Here is a 22,568-nt window from a genome sequence, read left to right as displayed (position 1 = left end):
TCCTTTACTGGCCCAGGTACGATCCCTCCAGAGATGCTGCTGACCTCAATAGTGGTACTAACCAAATCAGGTAAGGACGCTTCCAGGTGGAGCTCCCATTGGCCCATCTCATTGCTTAATGTTGACCTAAAACTGTTCACAGGGATTTTGACAGCGCGCCAGGGCCCTCTCATGCCGGGCATAATTAACCCAGATCAGTCTGGCTTTATACAGGCCCGGAAATGTAGTGACAACACAAAACGCATATTTCATCTTATCGATCAGGCCCATTGCACTAACATGGATGCTCTTCTCTTGTCGGTGGACGCTGAAAAGGAGTTTGATCGGGTAGATTGGCGTTTTTTTGGATAGAACTTTGAGACATTTTGGATATGGGGACAGGTTCGGAACGTGGATATCGAGCTGCTACACCAACCCCAAGGCGGCGCTCAGGGTAAATTGGGTGACTTCCACACTCTTTGAGATACAGCGAGGAACCAGACGGGGTGCCTGTTGTCCCCCTTTCTCTTTGCCTTATATATAGAACCGCTGGCGCATAGAATTGGGGACAATCCAGAGATAAAGGGCATCCCATTTCGGGGAGAGCGGCATACAGTTAGTCTATATGCCGATTATATCATCGCCTTCCTGGAGTCCCCAGCATGTTCGGCCCCTGCCTTTTTGCAGGAACTGGAGGATTTTGGTCAGGTTTCGGGTTCACGAATTAATATTGGGAAGTCCTCAGTCTTATGGTTTCGGGAGAAGGGCTCAGCCCTATCATCTGGGAATAGGCGAAATGGGGGCATACCCATCCATTCTTCCATTCCATACTTGGGCATAGAGCTTGCGGCATAAGTGTCCCACACGGTTCATCTCAACTACTCTATGTTTTTACAACGCTCTACCAAAGAATTGAATGTAATTCGTTCTCCCTGCTGGGCAGGGTAGCAGCGGTTAAGATGTTGCTCCTACCTCGAGCTCTGTACCTCTTCCAAACTATTCCGTCTGGCCACCCGGCCTGGCCGCTGGTTACAAGCTCTAAAGAGGGCTATTAATTCATATGGGGAGGGAAGAGACACAGGCTGCACAATAATCTGGTACATCTGGAGCCGAATGAATGGGACTGGGCATTCCCAATGTTAAATAATATTTCTGCGCGGCACAATTGCGATATCTAGTGGAGTGGAAACGCCCAAATCTGAGAAAAGCTGTCTTTTTCCAGATAGATCAATAGCTCAATTGGATCTTTCGAAGGTCCCCTTTCTAAATTGGGCTCACAGACCTCCCGGCCTCCAGGGTTTCACCTGTCACACAGTCTATGTTGCGTGCGTGAGACGGTGTGGCGGTAAGACGGGGCTTGACGACATTCACCTCTCCCATGACACCACTCTTTGATAATAAAGAGTTTTCCCTAGGGGTGGACGCCAGGGCTTTTTCTGCCTGGAGGGCATCTGAGTGCCGATCGGCAGGCCATTTCTTCGACCTTGAGGGTATCATCCCCTTTCACGACCTTAAGAGCGATTATGGTCTCCCGGAACCGGAGCGGTTTCGCTATTTTCAGCTCAGACACTGGCTCCTCCATGCTGACGTTCGCCCAAAAGTGGCCAGAAAACTAAGTTTGAGAAGTGGCTATACCTCAAAAACACGGACTAGGAAATAACTGATATATGCGATATGCTTAGGGAGGGGGTCCCCCGCGGAGTCAACTGCAGGCCTGAGAATGTGGGAGACGAAACTAGAGAGACAACAAATGTTAAGGAGTGGGCGGACATCTATTATCGTGCGAATCACACAGCTCGAAACACCGCTAGCAGGGAGGCGGGCAGTTAAGGTGGCTATGTATTGGCATTTGACCCGGGCCCATCTTCATAAGGGGAATCAAGCATGTAGTCCGCGGGGATGCAGGGAAGATGGCACCCTGATCCATTTTTTATGGGAATGCAGAGAGCTTCAGACCTACTGGAAAGAGGTTCTGGATGATATTGATCGTCACTTTGACACTGAACTCCCTCGTGTCCCTGCTTACGTGATTTTGGGACTGCCCAACCCCATCACATACCCACTCAAGTCCAGGCGGGGAAGGTTGATGGGGATAGCTTTGGGAGCTGCCACACGGAACATCCTATCACATTGGGGTTCACCTGTGAGACCGACACGATTGGGGTGGCTACATAAACTATGGTATGTCCTAGGTATGGAACGCATACAGGCCTCTCTTTTCCACACTATGGTCAGCTTTCCTGACGCTTGGCAGCCGCTGATTGCTTTATTATCAACGGAAATGAATGAGATTACATGCCCTAAATAGCTCCGCCTTCTTCGGCTTCCAAGTCGGGCCCCCACATCATAAAATACGGAGACTCATACAGGACTTTCCCTGTCACCATTAACACATCTCGGTACACTAGGAAGGCACACCAGTTTGGGGTGGGAGAGGGCGTTGGGGTTTGGAGGGGGAAGGGGGGATGGGGGTTTCTTTAACTTTTCTGAATGGCAGTACAGCGACCTCCCTCACCGTTTGGCTGCTTGCACAATGGTTAGTGCGGCAGCACCAGGGGGGCTTTTGAGGTGGCTATGTGATTCATGGATTGTGGCCAACAGGAGGGAGCTTATCACTGATTTGCTATGCTAGAACTTTATGTTCGCCCTCCTTGAAATGTTTGTACTTCTTTTGAAGCAAATGTCAATAAAACAAAGTTTAACCTCAAATCGAAAAGGGGGTGCGCCAGGGGTGCGTCCTCGCTCCCTCTTTATTCTCCCTGTACACTAATAAATGTAACAAAGTCCTTACCGCACAGAGCATAGACGTTTTATTAGCAGGCGGTTTACTGCTGCCCACTCTCTTTTATGCAGATGATGCAGTTTTGATGGCCAGGACACCCCTGGCCTTACAGCGCCTGATTGGCTCCTACTCAACTTTCATGGCTGAACTGGGTTTGCTAGTTAATAGATCGAAAACCTGTATTATGATAGCAGGAATGGGAAAGAAAAAGTCAATTTCATTTTATTTAGATGGGCGATCACTGGAACGAGTAGAGTTCTTCATGTATTTAGGCCTCTTCTTTGATTCCAAACTTAACTGGGCGACCATGGTTGCAAACAGAATTAATTTGTTGCAAAGAAGCATTGCCGCCCTTAAGAAATTTGCCTTTAAATTGGGTAAAAAATAAATTAGCAAGATGTTAGACATATATTTTGCCAGATCAGTAGCCATAGCCACTTATGGCACGGAAATATGGGGCACATCTGATGTGGGTGACCTGCAAAAAGTAGAGGACAAGCTTGCTAAAAAAAAATGTCAAACCGGCCTGTTCAAATCTGATCGCTAATAAAGAACTTGCCCTCCCTTTTATTACTGACGCAATTAAACTGGCCCCACTCCTTTTATGGTTGCACATCTGGAAAAAAGACATAGTGAGTTAAATCAAACTATAATATAAGATGTAATTAACCTTGACCAAGCTAATAGTATCCACTGGCTAGTATATTTCAGAAAGTCTCTCATAGATCTGGGCTTAGCTGATTTGTATATAACACCACATACATTTTTGGCTTTTCCCAAGACAAAGCTGAGAGAGGCCTACTTTAATAAATGTGAGCTAGAAAGATGGCAATGCAACCAAAGCAAAGTCATGGTTACTTATTACCATACTCTGCCCCGAGGGCCCATGGGCCATGACTCTTATCTCTCCTTTGTTACTAATAATATGCATCAATACCTTTTAACAAGGATGAGGTTACGTTTTTTCCCTTCATGGTAAGATACACAGCACATGAACACTCATTAAATAATTTGCTGCTATGTCCTTGTAATGGATGTCTACCCAAACTATGTCCCATATTTTATTCTTCTGTTATTTTTATGAAATGGAAAGGAAAAAGTATATCCTCCCCTTGTTAACAAAATTGAGCCTATATTCTCACTCTTCAGCTTTCACAGTTATCAACTCCCTGGAAACTCCTTACATCTGTTACACGGTTGCAACATTTTTATACTCAGTTCTTCGGACTAGAAGCACTACAGATAGGGGAGTTGTTTTATTTGACCATTTTTACTAACTGCCACTTTTTTTTAACAAATTGCTGTTTGCTTTTAAATATGCTAATTGGAGTTGTTATGGGGGTGACTTCTAAACTGTATGTTGTAACACATTTTTCTTATAGTGAATAGTTGTTAGTTTAACCCTTTCGCTGCGGCAGCTATTCCGCCGCAGTGCTAACAGGGCGGGGCGGCCGCGCGGCGGCCCCATGCTGGTGACAGAACCGCTCCGTCACCAGCCGCGGTTGAGCTGTGCTCGTAACGGAGCGGTTCCGTCATGGCCCGCCCCGCTCAATAGAACGCGCCGCGCAGGCGCGAAATCAGCGCCGCGCAGGCGCGGCGGCCGGGCCTTGACGGAACCGCTCCGTCATCAGCACAGCCCATCCGCAGCTGATGACGGAGCGGCTCCGTCATCAGCATGGAACGAGTTAAGTAACAAGGTTACTTGTAAATATTGCAATTTTAAATGGAGAAAGCATACAATTAATTATTAACTGATTTTAAACTCCTCTTCGATCAAATGGCTCTAGGAAAATGTTATGCTGTACTTTTACGCATGTATAAAATGTGAGTAACATTATTTGATTGATTGGTTGAACTTGAGGACCTGGCTGGTTCCCCTGACTACCTGCCTGCCAGAGATGGTTGCCCCAAGTACTTGTAACTGACTGCATTGATACTTAGCTAAGTTTCCCTTGAAAAAGTTTGAGTGTCCAATTGATTGACTTTGCAATGGCATGTTCGCGGTTGAGTGAAATTTCACTGATTTTATTGTTACTTGTGAAACCTATAGGTCCAGAACCTTCAATTGGATCTTTTTCGTTCTGGTGTCTAAATTCTTATAAAATACGACCTTTTTTTATAAGTTGGTGTTGGATTCCTTGAGTGTCGTGTTGATTTCTTCGTCAATTGTTCTGGTGCTGTTTAAATGTTTAAAACCTGTTAGACTGTGTAAGCCTTGCTACTCACTGACACAGCTACCCTGGGTTGAGCTGAGGGTTTTCCAGACAAAACCTATTGGACCCAAAGGAATTGGTAAATGTATTACACAGGGAGGTTACTCAACCATACAGCGTGGCTGGGTCAGCTAATGATTATTTTAGCTGGGACATAACAGTAAAATATTTGTAGGTGTCCAGGAATGTGACTGAGACAATGGAGACATTGAGGATGGGTGTCAGTGCTTGGCTGACCAGTTGGAGTCCTTTGGTGATAGTGTGGTGGGGCAACGGTCTGATGGGGCCCCTAATTGGATGGTCTTCATGGTAGCAGTGATTCTGATGATGGTGACAGTGGGACACGCAATATGGGTTAGTCCTTTGGCCATGATGTCAGGTTGCATTGCAGCAGTGACAGGATCCAGTTGAGGGTCAAAGTTGCTGTATATGGAGGTGACTTTGTTATAGAAGAAATCTGAGAGCTTGTTGCAAAGGTCTGTTGAATGGGGTGATGTTGCTGGAGCTAATATGAGGTGCAGTTAAATCTTTGGTAATGACAAAGACTACCTTGCTGCTGTTAGTGCTGTTGATAGTTCCATCTGCAAGAGCTGTGTGCTTAGTGTTTATTTCTGCTGGTGGTTGCTTGGGGCTGATTTGATGATGTCTTTTTCTGTGATATCTTGTCTTGTTCTTCACTTGCGCTCCAGTTGCTTTCAGTGGCGTTTCGCCAGGCTAAGTTATTTTGTGTACCAGTTAGCCTGTATTTGGGGGTGTTCCTGTTGGGTTGCACTTGAGGGGAGCCATGGTGTCGGCCTCTTTTAGCACAGTCCGTGACTTACTTTTACCTTGTGCTGCAGGTGCTAAAATAGGTAGCTCTCCCCTTATTCAAATCAACATTTTCTTTTTAATGTTTCCTGCTTTTTTACGGCACATCACCATTGGTATCTGGCTTCAAGGACTTCTTTCAATGCAAGTGCAGGATGTGATGGGTGATGGACCGCTTTGAGGTTTATGAGGTGCCAGGAATGTTAATTCAGCTCTTCTGGTGTTGATACCATCCATCCCAGCTCAACCCTAAGGTCACAGTCTATAAGAAAACAAGTATGATGTACCAAAATGAGTAATCCGACATGGATGAGGAGTCCACGAAGTAAAAAGAAGAGATAATGGCACTGTTATCTGCAAAGTTCTGTTGTTCACCTCAACACTTGAATTCAGAGAAGGACTTCTTGCCAGTAGGAAGTTTTGACACATCTCTGGCATTCCTTCATTGGATGATGCTGCTGGAAACGCATTGAGCTTGGTTCTGACATGTATGAGGCAGCTTTGGTTCTAGGCTAGCTTCCACACAGGTAACAAAGATTTCCATAGCTTTATCTGCGCCATCCAGCTCCATGAAGAAAACAACTACCTGGAAGTCTGAATTTGAACTCTGAGGAATGGTCCAATCTCTTTGTCTCAAATGTTTGAAGTATAGTCAATCTGAAAAATAATCTTCCAAAAATGAATGCAGTGGACATCAACCCTCTTGTTGAAACTGGATACTAAATCCCAAATGATCCCTGCTGATGTGCACCAGTCTAGACCATTTTGTCATTCTTGGTGATGGCAGAATTTGTAACACTGGGGCCGGGTTATGCCCACTTCCCACAGGAAGTGGCCATATGGGGGCGTAGGGATCCCAAGAGTAAGTAGCCCATTGGCTACCATTCAACGCTTGCCTAATTCCCCTAAATTGAGTACTTGTGTGGCTCCCTGACACCAGAACTTCAGATTCACCTGACTAAAGAAGAAGAGGGAACTGAAGAGCCGATCAATGGAAGAACTGAAGACTGCTGTGAACTTTTGGTGCCAAACCTTGCCTGCAGCTCCCTACTTGATAATTTCCAAGACCCGACTCGTCCTGCAGCTGTGCATCCTCCAAAGGCCTTGTAGGGTTGCCAGTACTTCAAAAACCAGCGAGCATCTCCCTTGGAGTGGAAGGGCAACTCCACTGAATCAAGCTGGGCCTGACTGCGTCATCCGGTTCCCAAAAACCACAGACGCATTAGCCGCCCAGGAGGAGATCAGCGCACTATAAGTGTTTAGATCCATCTCATTGCCTAGTTTGGAGACGCCAGGACACCTACGAGCCTCCCTACACCAATACCTGGGGTACAGGGCCCCTTGCCGCAACCAACATGTGTTTAGAGTCAAATCCTGACCCTCAACAACAGACCAGCCGCGAGAGATGTCAGCCCCGCACAGGCCAGCGCAGAGAGTGGCCATGCTGTCCCGCTTTGTTCCCCTTTGTAGGTCCAGACCGAGTCCTATGACCGCCAACGATGCACAAGGGCCAGTGGACCAAAATCCTCTGCATCTGAACTTCCCGGCCCACCGGGAACACGACTGCTCCCCCTTGCTCCAGGTCCCTTTCCAACTGAGCCTTCATAGGGAGCTCCTGGGCTTGTCCTCATTTGCTGCCTATTTCTAGGTGACCCTCCTCCTTGACAACTGTGTAGCGTGCAAGGCTTCCAACCCATTTAGCATCTGAGCACCAATGCAGGTAAAACCAAACCACTGGTGGAACTTGTGACCTTGGCCCCCAACACCTCATGACCTAAAGGGGACCCTGGAAATCCTATCACGAATAACCTGTATGCAGTAAATGTTCTTCTCTGTACAAGAAAGCACTACTGCGTACAAACACACTGTTTGCTAAACATCTCTAAAACCTGTATAGGAAATCACTTGAAAAAATTACGATGTTCTTGGTGTTGAAATATATATCAAATTGTGTTAATTTTCTAAATTGGTGTGGTTCTCCTCCTTGAGTGTGTTTGTCATTGTATGACACTATGTTTGCAACAAATGCCTTCACTCTCCTCTGATAAGCCTAAGGCTACTCGACCACACTACCACAAATAGAGCACCTTGGGTTTGTTAAAGAAAGCCCCTGTCCACTTACAACGGATACCTGGACTCTTAATATAGTATACCAAAAGAGGTATGCTACGTAAAGAGCCAGCTTCCTACACTAAGCAGCATGTTACAATCTCTCAACTCATAGCAGTGGAGTTGGCATTCTAAATATTTGTCCTAAGGGTAGAGTTAAGACACCTCCATAAAAAAGCAGACAACATGACAGGAATATACTTCATGCAAGGGGAAGCACTGCTTTATTGCTGAAATACCAGCCAAAATGTCAAACAGTGCAGTAAATAGACTGAATGTATGAGGCTGGCTTATTATATGGTGCTGACTTATTTAAGTGAAGCACCTTGCACTAATCCAGACAACCCTTATGGTGATGTTAGTTGTCTTAGACAACCATAGAAAGCTCTTTAAGTGGTAGCTGTGGAGAGCAGCCTTCAAGCATAGTCCAGAAGGAGTGTTAAGCTGTTACCAGAACGAATCATATAGTGTAGGGTAAACTAAAAAGAACCACATAGTGTAGTTATAATATTATTTCTATTTACTACATGACACTCACACATTGGTATACCTTCTACCTGGAGATATCAACACAATATACACAATATTTCAAATGTAAACAGGATAGTTAGCACAAATACACAGTGGTCTCCTGGGGAGATAAAACCATATACTAAAGAATTGGAATACAAACTGTGACCAAAGTCAGGACTTGCATCAGAAGATTCGGAAGAGCTGGGGACACAAGGAACCACCTGAGGTAAGTACCCAGGAACCACTCCAGAGGCTGTGTGCAGAGTGGAAAACACTTGCGTACTCAATGCAAGTCAATGAGAAAGTGGCGTTGCAGTTTTTAAGAAGCAGGACACTTGCCAATGGACCCTGAAGAAACCCCACAGAAGACAGAAGGTTGGAGAGTTACCCCACCCTTGGATCCCCCAGGAACCAGAATCCATACCTACTCCAGGGAAGCTGGATGCATAGGTGCAAAGTGACGTCGGAAACCTCTGTAGACCACAATGGAGGACTTCAGGAAAGATGCCACTGGTGAAAAAGAAGAAAGAGTCTGGTAGAATCCAAGGATGGATTCTTGAAGAGCAGAACCTGCAAGCAGATGGGACAGAGTCTGTGCCACTCGGAGGTGACCAGGAGTCACGGAAGAGCAATGACCACCGCTGCAGCTGTGAGGAACAGGCAATTCTGTGGAAGACCACGAGCTGTTCACAAGCCGTCCGAAGTCGAGAACCAGGGGTCCGATGTGAGGCGGGAGCACTAACAAGCCTTGGCAGCAGCAACAGACATGGTAAATTAAAAAGGTGTAGCTTTGGGACCAGCAAGGTCCAAGGGACTCACCAAGTGCAGGAGAGTCACAGGCGGCCCCTAGCAATCAGGGGAGTCAAATGAAGCCAAAGAAGATCCTCAAGAGGACCCACAGGCTGAAGAAACAGGAGTCCCAAGTGGACCTCGAGCAGCTCACCAAAGATGCAGGCCCATGTTGCTGAGGATGCTGTAAGGGCGAAGACCTTGGTAGGAAGAGATGCTGGAGGCTAGAGGTTCTTATAGCTTGTCTTTGATGCCCACAAGCCTGGAGAAGCACCAAGATGAAGCACAAACACGGACGACGAAGAAGACTTGCAGAACAGTGAGACCAGAAGCAGCAAGAGTCTTCCTTGGTGCATTCTCTGTTCCAGGTGAAGTCCAAGATGCCCAGACGGTTGAAGTTGAAGTGGTTTTGAGTTTGAATCTTGTCCCACAACGTATCTGAAGAGCCACCCACAGGTAAGCCCTTAAGTATTCTAGGGAAAGGGTTGGGACGATTCAACGGTCCCTCCCAGAGGAGGGGGTGGACAGAGGGGAGGATACTCCCATGTCCTTTGTCCAGTTTTGTGCCAGAGCAGGAGTCAGTGATGCCCTGACCTGGTTCAAACTTAAGTATGCAAGGAGGGCACCAAATGTGCCCTTCGAAGCAGTCTGGTGGCACTGGCAAGCATCCCCACTCCAGCCCAACGAAGTAAGTCCTGTCTGGGAGGTGGTCACACCTCCTTGTGACAGGAAACCTATTGTTCGACCTTCCTCTGCTCGAGCTCAGGTCAGCAGCAGGAGGGCAGAATCATGTCTGGGGTCAGCAGCATCACTAGCTTGCTGGCAAACCCTGGAAGGCTGTTACCGGAAGGGAGCAGTGAGGGCTTCCCGGAGGGGCCCCATGGTGCATGGTATCATACCTCCAACACCGTTAGCAGTGTTGGTGAATGATTCCAACAAGTTTGATCCGAAAACAGGTTCCGCGTAGCCAATATACAATTAGCCTTCGCTTAATCACATATGGCCACTATATATATCAAAATGGCTGACTGTACTTAAAAAAACCCTGGAGAATCGATTCCAGGGTTTGTAGTGGGTGTCTTGCTCGAGCAGGGCACCCTCACACTTCAAACCTTGCACCTTACCTTCAGGATTGAAAGGCCTACATTTAAGTGCAGTGACCTTCGATATAAGAAAACGTATAGCAGTCGTGAGGGGTGCTAGCACCATCTTACATATGCTGCAATGGCAGGCCTGTAGTCACAGTTTGAATGGTCTCTCATGGGTGGCATAATACATGCTGCAGCCCATGGGAGCCCCTGGTGTACCTATGTTCTGGGTACCTTAGTAGTATATACAAGGGATTTACATGGGTGTACCAATAGCCAATTGGAAGGGTTACAAAGTACTTACCACTGTCAAAGTTGGGGAGAAAGCACAGTGACTGGAGTTCTGATTGGCAGGAACCCAGTCAGACTAGTCAGAAAATAAAATAACACCAGCAAAAAATGGGGGTAACCAGGAAAGCAGATCCTATTTTCCTACACTGATGTAAAAAACTGGAACATTTGCAAAACACCACTATATAGATATTCAGACAAGACTGCATTCACCATTAAGCAACCTTCTGAAGAAATGTTCTATTCCTTGCCCAAAATACATACCAGCTGCCACATTGAGCTCATGGAAGATACTGCTTTACAGTCAGTGCACAAGTTATGAATGTACGACTAACGGGAAATGTTAACTTAGCTGAAACAATCAATTTGCAGCTTGTTCCTGTATAGGTTTTTGTGATCCACTCTCCTCTAAGTACAGCATTGGAAGATATCAGTGTACATGCCACTAAGACAGCCAAGACAGACAATATCTAGAGTTTATGTAGCAATGTATTGCGAGTATCAGGGTAGCATTATACTGAGTCATTCCAGTCACACCTACAAATAAAACTTGGGAAGAACACTGTCATATGTTGGGTCCAGCACTAGGTCCAGCACTAGATAGCAGAATTGTGGACACCTTGTATAGATAGCTAATACACCAGCAAAGGGGCAAGTGGTTTTCATAAAATTTACCTCCTTGGTGAAGCAATGTAGTTTATTTTTTAAAGTGTTGATGTTAAGCTTGCAATTAAAAAAAATGTTTTGGCACTATCAAACACCTTGTGATTTAATAGGTACAAATAATCCTTTGTTTTTCTTTTAGGTCCACAGAGGAATCTTCTATACTGATATGTTGTGGATTATATGACTTGTTAAGAGGAGCCCTTCTGATCCTACCAGATTTAATGTTAGGAGATGTGATGGATAAACTTATTCAACCAGATATCCTTATTACTCTAGTCAATCATCCTTCTTCAGCGATTCGGGAAGGTGTTCTTAAGGTGGGAATTTTTTTATCTATCCCTCGTTATTGGCTTGTAACAATATTTAAATAATAAAGGGTTTAGTTGTGTGGTTCTTAGAACACAGTTAGCAAGTATAATTTGTAATGGGAACTATTTCTTTTGCAAGTTTTTCATTTTATTCTTTCTGAAAATAAGGGACCTTTCTTTTTATCTTTAAAATATAGAGCGCTTGCACCATTCATGGCAAGCATACTCAAACCTTTCGGTCTGTCTCCCTCTGACATTATCTTCTTTTTCCTTGAAACTTTAAGACACTGGCACAAGTTTTCTTGGATCCAAGAAATCTTGGATCAGTCCACATGAATATTTTGGTGTCATCTTTTTCTGTTGGCTGTGTAGGAGTGTTCTCCCACCTCCACTGGAACACATAAAAGTATGTTATATAGTTTCTGAGCGGGTGCACAGGTGGGTGGGGGGGTGCTAGTGTGTTGACAAAACCACTGAAAAAATGGACGCTTCAGAAAAAAGGGTCGATTATCGAATGGTGCATACAGTTTTCAGATGGTGTTGTCGACACTCGTTTGCCAACACTGCTGGCCACCTTGCCAACTACTTTTAAGCATGACGGCCATGTTCGAACTATATTAGAGATTGTTTTTTGTTGTTTGCCCATTCCAAGATGGATGCCATATTTACAATCAGTCAGCAAATGGCACAGAAGCTTTGGATAGCGATGGCTGTCAACCGAATATGAAAAGGCGATGTTACAGAAGTTATTTCTGAAGCTTCTATTTTTCAGATGCTTTAGTCCACTCTCGTGCCCCAGTGCCCAAACAGGTAATGGCAAAGCCGTTTGCACCCAGTACACATTTATTCGCTTTGTCAATGCTTGTTAATAATGTAGACCTCTATGCCATCTCCAGTAATGGCGATGGAATAGAAACCGCCATACCCAGCTTACCCAACTGGTTGTAGGATCTTTGGCAGCTCCTCAAGAAAGGCATGGACCTGGAAGACTGGTTGGGACTCAATTGAGACACTTTTTTATGGTGTCATCGAAAATTTGGTGAAACATGACATGGAGATGTTTCTGTTGAGATTCCTGCCTTCGCTGCTAAACATAAAGATTTCTTCAGCTCTGAAATTCAACGAGCACACCAGATCAGAGTGCATCTCGCTGATTCAAAAAAAGCAACCACATCCACTTACTGCTTGCCTTTTTTATGCCACAAACAGTCCAGGAAGTCATTCAAGTTTCTAAAAACACTGCCATTTCTCGCTTAAAGAACACACAATACATAGTCCGGTAAATTTTGCTTATGAATATAAGTTGAGTGTAATTTCAAGAAACAAATGTTTCTATGCTGCACTCATCTCTGAAAATAAGACTTTAATATGGCTTTTTGAGCCTTTTTGAATGCTGATCAAAATTCACAGAAAATCTCAATTAGGTGTTGGAGGCCCAGGTATGCTTGACACAGGTCAAACCACATTCAAAAGCAGGTGCAGATACCTAGAGCTGACATATCACCAGTTGAATGTGTCCCATACAGGACTAGAATAACTTACACAACATTGTGGTGTACCAGTTCTGTCAAACATCATGTTTGGGGTCTGGTTTCTTTGTACATTGTTCCTATTTTCTCTTCCGGGCCAGCTCAGAGTACTATTTTTCCTATGTTTACTGTTTGTTTACCCCTCTCTCTTCCAGTTCCACCCTGGCTTGCATTGTCACACTTGCTCCTGTAGGCATAATTAATCCTCCATATCCTACCCCTGGTTTTCTCTTTTTTAGGATCCTCATTGTTAGAAATGGGGGTCTCTAGTTGGCAGTGGCTGGCCACAGTCCAAGTAGGGACCCTTCTTCCTAAGTCAGAGTAAGGGGGCTACACCCTTTGATAACCCCTGCTCAACCCTGTGGTAAGGTAGCACAAGCAGTTAGGCTTATCTCAGAGGCAGTGTGTAAAGCATTTATGATCATACACAGTAACACAGTGAAGGACACTACAAAGGGAAACCACACAAGTAGTTATATAAAATAAGTATCTTTATATATAGACTTAACACAAGGCCAATAACGTTAAAAAGCCACAATACTGAAAAAGGGGGTTACTCTTGAAAGGATGGAAAAAGAGTTCAAAATGTTCAAATAGGGGTTCAGTTCAAAGCAGGGGTCTCTGCGACCCTTTTACTGACAAAGTAACTGAATTTCGTAGCAAAACAAACAAAAGGTCGCAATGGAGCTGTAGTGATGATTTTCCCCACGCTAGGCCGGCGATGCGTTGAATCCTGGCCGCAAGGGAGGATGATGCGCTGGGCTGTGGGTGCGTGCGGGACAAAGCGACAGGTTTCCTCACACTAGGCCAGCGATGCAATGAATCCTTGCCGCGAGGGAGGATGATGCGCTGATCCTGTTGCGTGTGCGAACTCGTTGCGATGAAAGAAAATGGTGCTCCGCGAGGAAGCGACGATCCGGGTGCGATGCGAGGAAAATGGCGGACGCACGGTATCCGCGCTGCGATAATCCGGGGTCAGCAAGCCTTCGAAAAGCCCACAATGTGTGATGCGATGATCTCTGAGGTTAGCGAGCACTTTAGGGCCCGCAAGCGTGCAATGCGATATTCTGTAGTAGGGGATCTCTGTGTATAGTCATAATCTAGTGAATAGTCCCGCCCATGTGCGTGGACCCCGGAGCAATCAAAAATAATCTCTTAAATTGTAAAAAAATGCAGACCTGCACAAGACACTTAAGAGAGAATTTAAAGACAGATAATGCAGCCTATATCCACAGGCTACACTGTCCAGTACTTCAACTAGAAATTCCACCAAACACCCACAAACAGCACAGCCTGTCCAGTGTTTTCCACAGAGAAAATCCTTCCCCTACCAGCAGAAGCCTCTGGAATGATGGAGAAAGTGGTGGACAGACAAGCCCCATAGGCTGCCATTATGTGGCTCAGAACAGGATACTGTGCCTTTAAGATAATTTTCCAGAACTCTCTCAGTATCCCAGAATGCACAGCAGGTCCCTTTTACTTTCAGTTCTTTTTGAAGGCATAACACGCCAGACCTGTAGCATTCCTAACATGAAAATCCTTCTCCACCGGGGAGGAGGGCGGGCGCTTATGACTACAACAGAGATACCCCTACTACAGAACTGGAGTTACAGGACAGAAACTACTCCTTCTGTAGTAGGGGATCTCTGTGTATAGGCATAATCTAGTGACTAGAATGGCAAGCCCATCCCCACACCAAAGCGGTGGTGGAGAGAAGAGAAATAATACCACTACTGTGCGAACAGATTTCGCAGCGAAGCCTGCCCAATCTGAGCGTCCGTCCTGGCATCAGTGTCCAGACAGTAATGCAAGTGGCCGCCTTGCAGATTTCTGCAATAGGAAAATTACGCAGCAAAGCAGTCGTGGCAGCTTTGCCCCTGGTGGAATGAGCCTTAGGTTTACCCCCTAAGGTCTTATTAGCCATTTGGTAACACAGTTGGATACAGGACACAATCCACCTAGAGATGGACTGTTTTGAGGTAGCAAGACCGGTCCTGACTGATCCATAATTGATAAACAATTGGTCTGACCTACGAATGTCCTTCGTTTTATCCAGATAAAATTTCAACACCCTCCTCACATCCAGGGAATGCAGAGACCTTTCCGCTGGAGATGAAGGATTCTGAAAAAACGTAGGTAAAGTTATGGTCTGGTTAACATGGAAATCAGAAATAACCTTCGGAAGAAATTTAGGGTGAGTACGCATAACAACCTTAGCAGCATGAAATACAGTATAAGGTTCTTGGCAACACAACGCCTGAATTTCACTCACCCTGCGGGCCGATGTGATGGCCACGAGGAACGCCGCCTTCCAGGACAGGTGCTGCAACGAAGCCTTATGAATAGATTCAAAAGGCTCCTTCATCAATCTGGACAGCACCACATTCAATTCCCATGAAGGCGAAGGAAGCAGGACAGGAGGGAACACTTTCTTCAAGCCTTTCAAAAAATCCTTGGTCACAGGGATCTGGAAGAAGTAAGTCTATGAAGAGCATTTCCTGTAGGCAGTCAGCGCAGCGAGATGGACCTTAATGGAATGGAAATTAAGCCCAGGCTGTGCTGTTTGTGGGTGTTTGGTGGAATTTCTAGTTGAAGTACTGGACAGTGTAGCCTGTGGATATAGGCTGCATTATCTGTCTTTAAATTCTCTCTTAAGTGTCTTGTGCAGGTCTGCATTTTTTGACAACTTAAGAGATTATTTTTGATTGCTCCGGTGTCCACGCACATGGGCGGGACTATTCACTAGATTATGACTATAACAGAGATACCCTTACTACAGAACTGGAGTTACAGGACAGAACCTACTCCATCTTTGGTTTGCGAGTGCGCCGCGGCGCGTGTATTTTTCTTACGCTCTTCAGCTGCAGCGGCTCGCAAACTGCGTTAGCGACAATTTTCAGCTCTCTTTTCTCTGTAGTAGAACTAGAGGCCCTGGAACTCACAGGGGCCTCACCTGCAGCTAGAAATCCTCTTTGGGAGGAATCAGGAGGCTGGTGGGGGAGTCAGATTTGCCTGTGACTCCAGCAGGAGGCTAGCTCTCTTCTAGCCCTTGGGTGATTGCTTTAGCAAAAATAAGTCTCTCAAAAGTCCTTTTCCCTCTTCTTCCAAGTCCAAGGGGAATTACTGCAGGCCAATCCAAGAAACAGTGTATGTATAAGGGGGTTTACCCAAACATAGTCACTGGAACCTGGGTTCAATAAGTACTAGGAGGAAGGGGTCCCAGTGTGAACAAAGAACAATATACACAATTCAAAGAATTAATCGTTGAAACAACAAATTGATCCACAATGTTTTAATTCACAAAGGGATAGAGTGTAGTAATTATACACAACAAATTATCAAATGTATTGGCAGTTATACAGTGCCCCGAGGAGGAAGGGAGGAAGTGATCAAGTGAGGATGAGGAGGTGATAGGTATGAAGTGACAGTAAAATCAATCAATCGAGCAAAACAATATTGGCAGTTTAATACACAACCAAAAAAGGCCAAAGATTTTGGCAAATTTCATTAAATGAACATACTTCACAAAATACAATTAATGTTTATATGGTGGCGTGAAGTTGACACGAGAGGAGTAGTTGTCGACGTTTCGACCCTCTTATCAGTGCAGGGAATAGTTGCACCCTTGCTGCGGGGTCTTCATCAGGACCAAAAAAGGGGGGGGGCGGATAACCTAATCAGGGTAGGTAAAAGGAAATGTTGTTACTGGAGGGGTATTAATCCAGCCTCATAAGTAATCACATCGGTAGACGTACATTAATGAGGGGAGCGTTATAAACATTCATAAATCGAATTGTAAGTCAAGTATTATTATGTCAGTACGATCATAATATTATCCTATTCGAACCCTAGAAGTGAGGGTATCATTAGTAACATAGATTGGACTAATGTGTTGTTAAGTCTGCATTCAAGAGGACATATGAGACATATTGCCCATTGAACGTGAGGCACAGTGGGATCGATTCTCACAAAATTAGAAACAGACCCGAGCGTGAGGGTCAGAGAACTGGCACGTGGGGTGGGGAAGCCATTGAGTCAAGGTAATAGACACACATAGGTGATCAAACAGGGGTACCTGAGATTAGTCGAGGTTGTACCAGATTGACAAGGTTCTGTGAACAGCAAAATTCCTCTAGGATATGTCAGAAACAGAACACATACATTAAAAAATATACAGCCAAATAATTCAGATCTAGCACAACGGCTGGGGGAGGAACAGGCTTACCTGTTGGCAAATGTTATCAATTTGATCGTGATTTGTGGCGTAGCCAGTAGATGGACCTTGCCTGAAAATATGACAGGCGGACTGATTAAAACGCGCCAAATGGTTACGTGTTGAACAGCACATTTAAAGATGCGAGCATTCTAAAATCAACAAGCTGTCGCTTACCAGTAAGGTAGACAGTGTGGCCGTGGGTCCGTACCAAGCTGTATTCCTTCCAGATTCGGAAACGCGGGATCGAATCCACAATACTATCTATAATGGGGAAATAGGGAAACCTTTGGGTAATTGTCCAACGTGGGGACTCACAGGTAGGTAATGCAGAGTGTGAAAGAGGACCCCTACTTACTAATGCCGAATGAATCGGGAGGCTCCGTTCGACGACCAAGACGCGAGCCAGGTTTCCTGTTACTGATATCACCATGGCAATGGTGTCACGTGACGTCTGGGCCCCGTATAGAGCTCGAAAAAAGACTATGAATGTGAATAGAGCTTGTGCAAGGCTCGTAGTAACCAAGGACGGGTCAACAAACCAGGACCTGGACGATTTCTTAAAGAAATTTATAAAGAATGCAGGGTGTATATACCTGCATCAATGTGCAGTCAATGACATAATCGTGTGATTAGTACAAGTCATGTTATAAAATACAATAAGATCACCACCATAGCTTGTGCAAAATTGCTATATCATAATCTATTACTAAAGTAGAGATGGCGCAGACATGTATTGCCTATTCAGTTTATGGCGTAAAGATCAAGCAAACGCATAGACAATACTTATTTACATGGATATGGCGTACCTCTCAGACATGAGGGTAAAGGCCATTAGACTGGTAAAGGGACTTATAGAAAATATTTATAGAGAAGGCAAGGTGTGTATTATCAATAATGCGAGCACCTGCATCGATGTACAAGCAATGACATAATCCTATGAATAGTGCAAATGATGTATATAAAAACCTTGAATAATGTACAATAAATTCAACAACATTACTGTGCTTTTATCATATTCTATCCCTAGAGTAGAGATAGAGCAGACATGTAATTGCCTATTCGGTCTATGGCGTAAAGATTAAGCGAACGCTTCGACAATATCAATTTACATGGATCTGGCGTACCTCTCAAACATGAGGGTAAAGGCCATTTAGCTGGTAGTATGGTAAGCCATCTGATTGATACAAAGGCAGAGGATGTGGTGAGTCTCAAATGAGTGATGTTAATTAATCCACAATTGAGTGTGGTCTCGGGATTTAATACAGGTGGGGACACACTATAATGGGCCTAATATAATGATGAAAAGGACCTCAAGGTAATGTGGCCAGTTGTGAAAAGGAACTGTCATGTTCATTGAGGCCAGTGTCGATTGAATCAAAAAAATAAATCCATTTGAGTTCGCGTGTATTGAGGATATCAGAGATATCCCCCCCACGTGGTCCCAATGTTGCCATTTCAATTACCACCCATCTCAAGCTTTCTGGGGGATGAGATTTCAGCTTAAAATGGTCCACGAGTGGTGCACCCAGTACCTCACATCGGATCCTACTCATGTGTTGAAGAATCCTCGCTTTTGCCTTTTGTTGAGTTTGTCCAATGTAGATTTTTTGACACGGGCAAACGGCATATATGATGTTATTGGAGTTACAATCACTCAGAGTTTTTAGCTGGATAGTAAGATGATGGTGTTGAAATTCTTTGGTCTGAATTGCGGAGTTACAGGCTTTGCAATGGCCGCACTTGAAATGGCCAATAACTGGTGGTAAGTCCCACATAGAGCTAATGGTGGGTTGATTGAGTGTGGGTAGAAATGAGCATACCACATAGTTCTTAATGCTCTTAGCTTTTTTGAACGCATGTAAGGGTGTCTCCGGTTGTTGGACATCATCTGATATCAATTGCCAATGGTGATTAATAATGCGTTTAATCTTGTTGCTTTTGGTGTTGAAGGTAGTTACGCAAACAATGCGGTTCTCTTGTTGAGTATTTCTGTCTTTGAGTGCAAGTAATTCTTCCCTTGGATAGAACCAGGCGCGTTTGCGCGCTTTCTTTATGAGACGTCTTGGGTATCCGCCCTGCTGTAGCCGGTTGGAATGTTCTTTACTGGAACAATTCCTCCGGATTCGTAGGAATTGCCCAAAGGGCAGGTTGTCACGAAGAGCTCGTGGATGGTGACTATTGTATTCCAATAGAGAATTTCTCTCGGCAGGTTTGCGATACAGTTTGGTGGATAATGATCCGGATCGGTGGTAAATGGTGACATCCAAGAAATCAATGATTTCATTGTGAGATTGGAAAGTTAACTTCAAATGTGCAGATTGTTGGTTTAACCATGTAAAAAATGTGCTTAGGTCGTCCTGGTTGCCATTCCAGATTAAAAGAATATCATCAATGTACCTCATCCAGAGACCAAGATGGTCTCTGAATGGGTTCGCCTGATTGAGGACGGAATCCTCCTCAAAAGCTTCCATGTATAGTATGGCTACATCTGGAGCAAACGGAGCACCCATGGCTACCCCGGATGTCTGAAGATAGAATTTATTGTCAAATAGGAAAAAGTTCTTAGTCATCGCTATTTTAAGTAGGGGCACAATAAATTCAGACGGAACTTGTACTGGAGCGGGGCGTTTCTGAAGGCATCTAGTGATCACCATAAGAACTTCTTCTTGTGGAATACAGGTATATAAGGATACCACATCACATGTAGCTAACCTTTGAAGCAAAGGGTCATAGGATACACTTTCAATGATGTTAATCATGTGCATTGTATCTCGTAAGTACGATGGAGTAGACTCAGCCAAGGGCTTGAGGAAAAAGTCAATATATTTCCCCAGTGGTTCAAGAATAGAACCACATCCGGAGACAATGGGGCGTCCGGGGGGGTTGTCCATATTCTTGTGGATTTTTGGTAGGGTATATAGCGTGGCCAGGCAAAGGTGTTTTTTGTTCAGAAATTGAAATTCATTGTCAGATAGAACACCTTGATCGAGGCCGGCCTGGGTTAGTTCCAAAATTTCCAGGGCGATGGCTTTGGAGGGGTCTGACCGCAATAGTTGGTAACTTGAGTCATCATTCAATTGGCGTAGGATCTCTGATTTGTAGGCAGACAAATCTTGGACGACAATTGCCCCGCCCTTATCCGCGGGCTTGATCACAACTTTCGTGTTCGTGGATAGCGACTGTAGTGCTGCCTTTTGGGATTTGCTGGTGTTGTACCTAATATATGATTTGTCCTGGAGGAGTTGTTGCACATCTCTCCAAACCACTGCTTCATAGGCTAGGATCTTGTTTGACATAGTGTTAGCATAGGGAACAAAAGTCGAAGGAGGTCTTAAGCCCGTCACTGATGAATTGGATTGTGCGTCCGCATTTCGGAAGAAGTACTTAAGTCGGATCTTGCGAAAGAACTTGTAGAGTTCTGTTCGTACAATGAAGTTATCCGGTTTGTGTGTAGGGACATAAGAAAGTCCTTTACTTAGTACTTGAAGTTTATCGTTGGTTAGCTGTTGTTGCGATATATTCACCACAGGGTTGAGAGTCTGTGTTGTCTCTACCAACGGTAGGTTTTGTTGCGAGTCACCCTCTCGCCATGTTGTTCGGGTTGAAAATGAACTTGTTTTGGGGCTTGGCCTCGTCCTCCGTCCCAGTTGTTCGGGTTGTGCTGAGGGCCACGTTGTTATTGTTGTTGCCTCTGGGCCAAGTGTTTCCTCTGCCTCGGGGAGGTCGCCATGATCCTTGGCGTTGCCCTAAAAAAGGATTGTATTGATGTGGTTGGTAGTTGTAATCAGAGTATTGGTACAGATTACTTGGGCCAGCTAGGTCCTGTTCACCCTCGGAACTGTAGGAAGAATCAGAGAAAGTTTGAAAGTTCCGTCTGCCACGGTAGGAACCACGCCCCCTATTGGTAAAACGGCCCTGATTGTCTTGGCGGAAGTAATCCCCCTGTAGATATGGATATGTCTTTTTCTTGTCGTACAATCGTATATCACGGGCTAGTTTTTCCAATTTATGATTCTGGGTGGTTAGGTCAAAATCTTTGAGTGTTGCCTCCAAGTTGGTGAGTGTATCCTTAGCACTGGCAAATTTAGCATCAGCGGCGATCTCAGCTTTAAGTGCCTTAATTTCAGCAGTGATCAATTGCACTTGTTCTGCAGCAGTCTCCACACCCAAAACCATCCAATGGCGGGAACAGTTGTTGGAAATATGACTGAATCCTTCTTCAAATTTGGGAACTTCAATGAAGATAGCCGGTTCTATTTTAATTTGTAATCCCACAGGGATAATGTTTTCTTTCAAATACATTGTAAGCAGGTGACCATGCCACCGTGTCCGTACCAGTTTCTTCTCTAGACGCTCAAGACGTGAGATCTTATCTTTCAAGGTAAAATCAATAGATGGGATACTAGTGGAAAAGAAGATGTTGTCGGGATTTTCCAAAAGTTTATCTATATAGTCCTCGGAGTAGGACAGGAGTTCTCTTTCTACCATAATGTGATAAGGATAATTGAATTAAAAATGAAAAGGAGAGGAACCTCGCAGACAGTTGTCTGCTCGAAGTAGTGTATGTATAAGGGGGTTTACCCAAACATAGTCACTGGGACCTGGGTTCAATAAGTACTAGGAGGAAGGGGTCCCAGTGTGAACAAAGAACAATATACACAATTCAAAGAATTAATCGTTGAAACAACAAAATGATCCACCCTTATCACATTATGGTAGAAAGAGAACTCCTGTCCTGATTCTGATTCTAGCCAGGCCTCCCTCCACAAAGACGGTTTACGCCTGCAGGTGGAATACATTTGTGGCACGGTGCAAAGCAAAGGCTGTGGATCCACTCTCCGCCCCCCTTTCTGAGGGTCTCCTCTTCCTTCTGTCTCTTGCCCAGCAGGGCTCTGCTCTGGGCACTCTTAAGAGCTACCTCTCGGCCATTTCAGCCTTCTTAAGGCTTCCTGATCAGCCTTCTCTTTTCAAGTCCTCTGTTGTAAATAGATTCTTGAAAGGCATCACACACGTTTCCTCCTGTTCCCTTTTGTGATGCCTCAGTGGGACTTGAATCTTGTTCTGACATATCTGATGTGCGCTCCCTTTGAGCCACTTCATAACTGTCCTCTTCGTCTTCTGACTCTTAAAACTGCATTCCTGTTGCCATCACCTCTGCCAGGCGAGTGAGTGAGCTCCAGGCTCCATCTTCAAAACCTCCTTTCCTTTCAGTCCATCCGGACAAGGTTGTTCTGAGGACTCGTCCTTCTTTCCTGCCCAAGGTAGTCACGGCCTTTCA

General features: G+C 44.9%; 1 protein-coding gene across 3 annotated transcripts in view; it reads left to right on the top strand.

Annotated features, from left to right (window-relative positions):
• The window catches only part of LYST (lysosomal trafficking regulator), a 4,348,576-nt gene that overhangs the window by 1,904,870 nt on the left and 2,421,138 nt on the right, over window positions 1-22,568 (top strand). For all 3 annotated transcript variants that reach the window (XM_086927077.1, XM_086927076.1, XM_086927078.1), the window contains one exon: window positions 11,377-11,554. In XM_086927077.1, coding sequence (XP_086783203.1) covers window positions 11,377-11,554 — 178 coding nt within the window. The remainder of the gene's footprint in view (window positions 1-11,376; window positions 11,555-22,568) is intronic.

The sequence above is a fragment of the Lissotriton vulgaris genome, chromosome 6 (genome assembly GCF_964263255.1).
Source record: "Lissotriton vulgaris chromosome 6, aLisVul1.2, whole genome shotgun sequence".
NCBI classification, from domain to species: Eukaryota; Metazoa; Chordata; class Amphibia; order Caudata; family Salamandridae; genus Lissotriton; species Lissotriton vulgaris.
The sequence above is the reverse complement of the archived record's forward strand: the minus strand, read 5'-3'. Positions and strand labels throughout refer to the sequence as shown.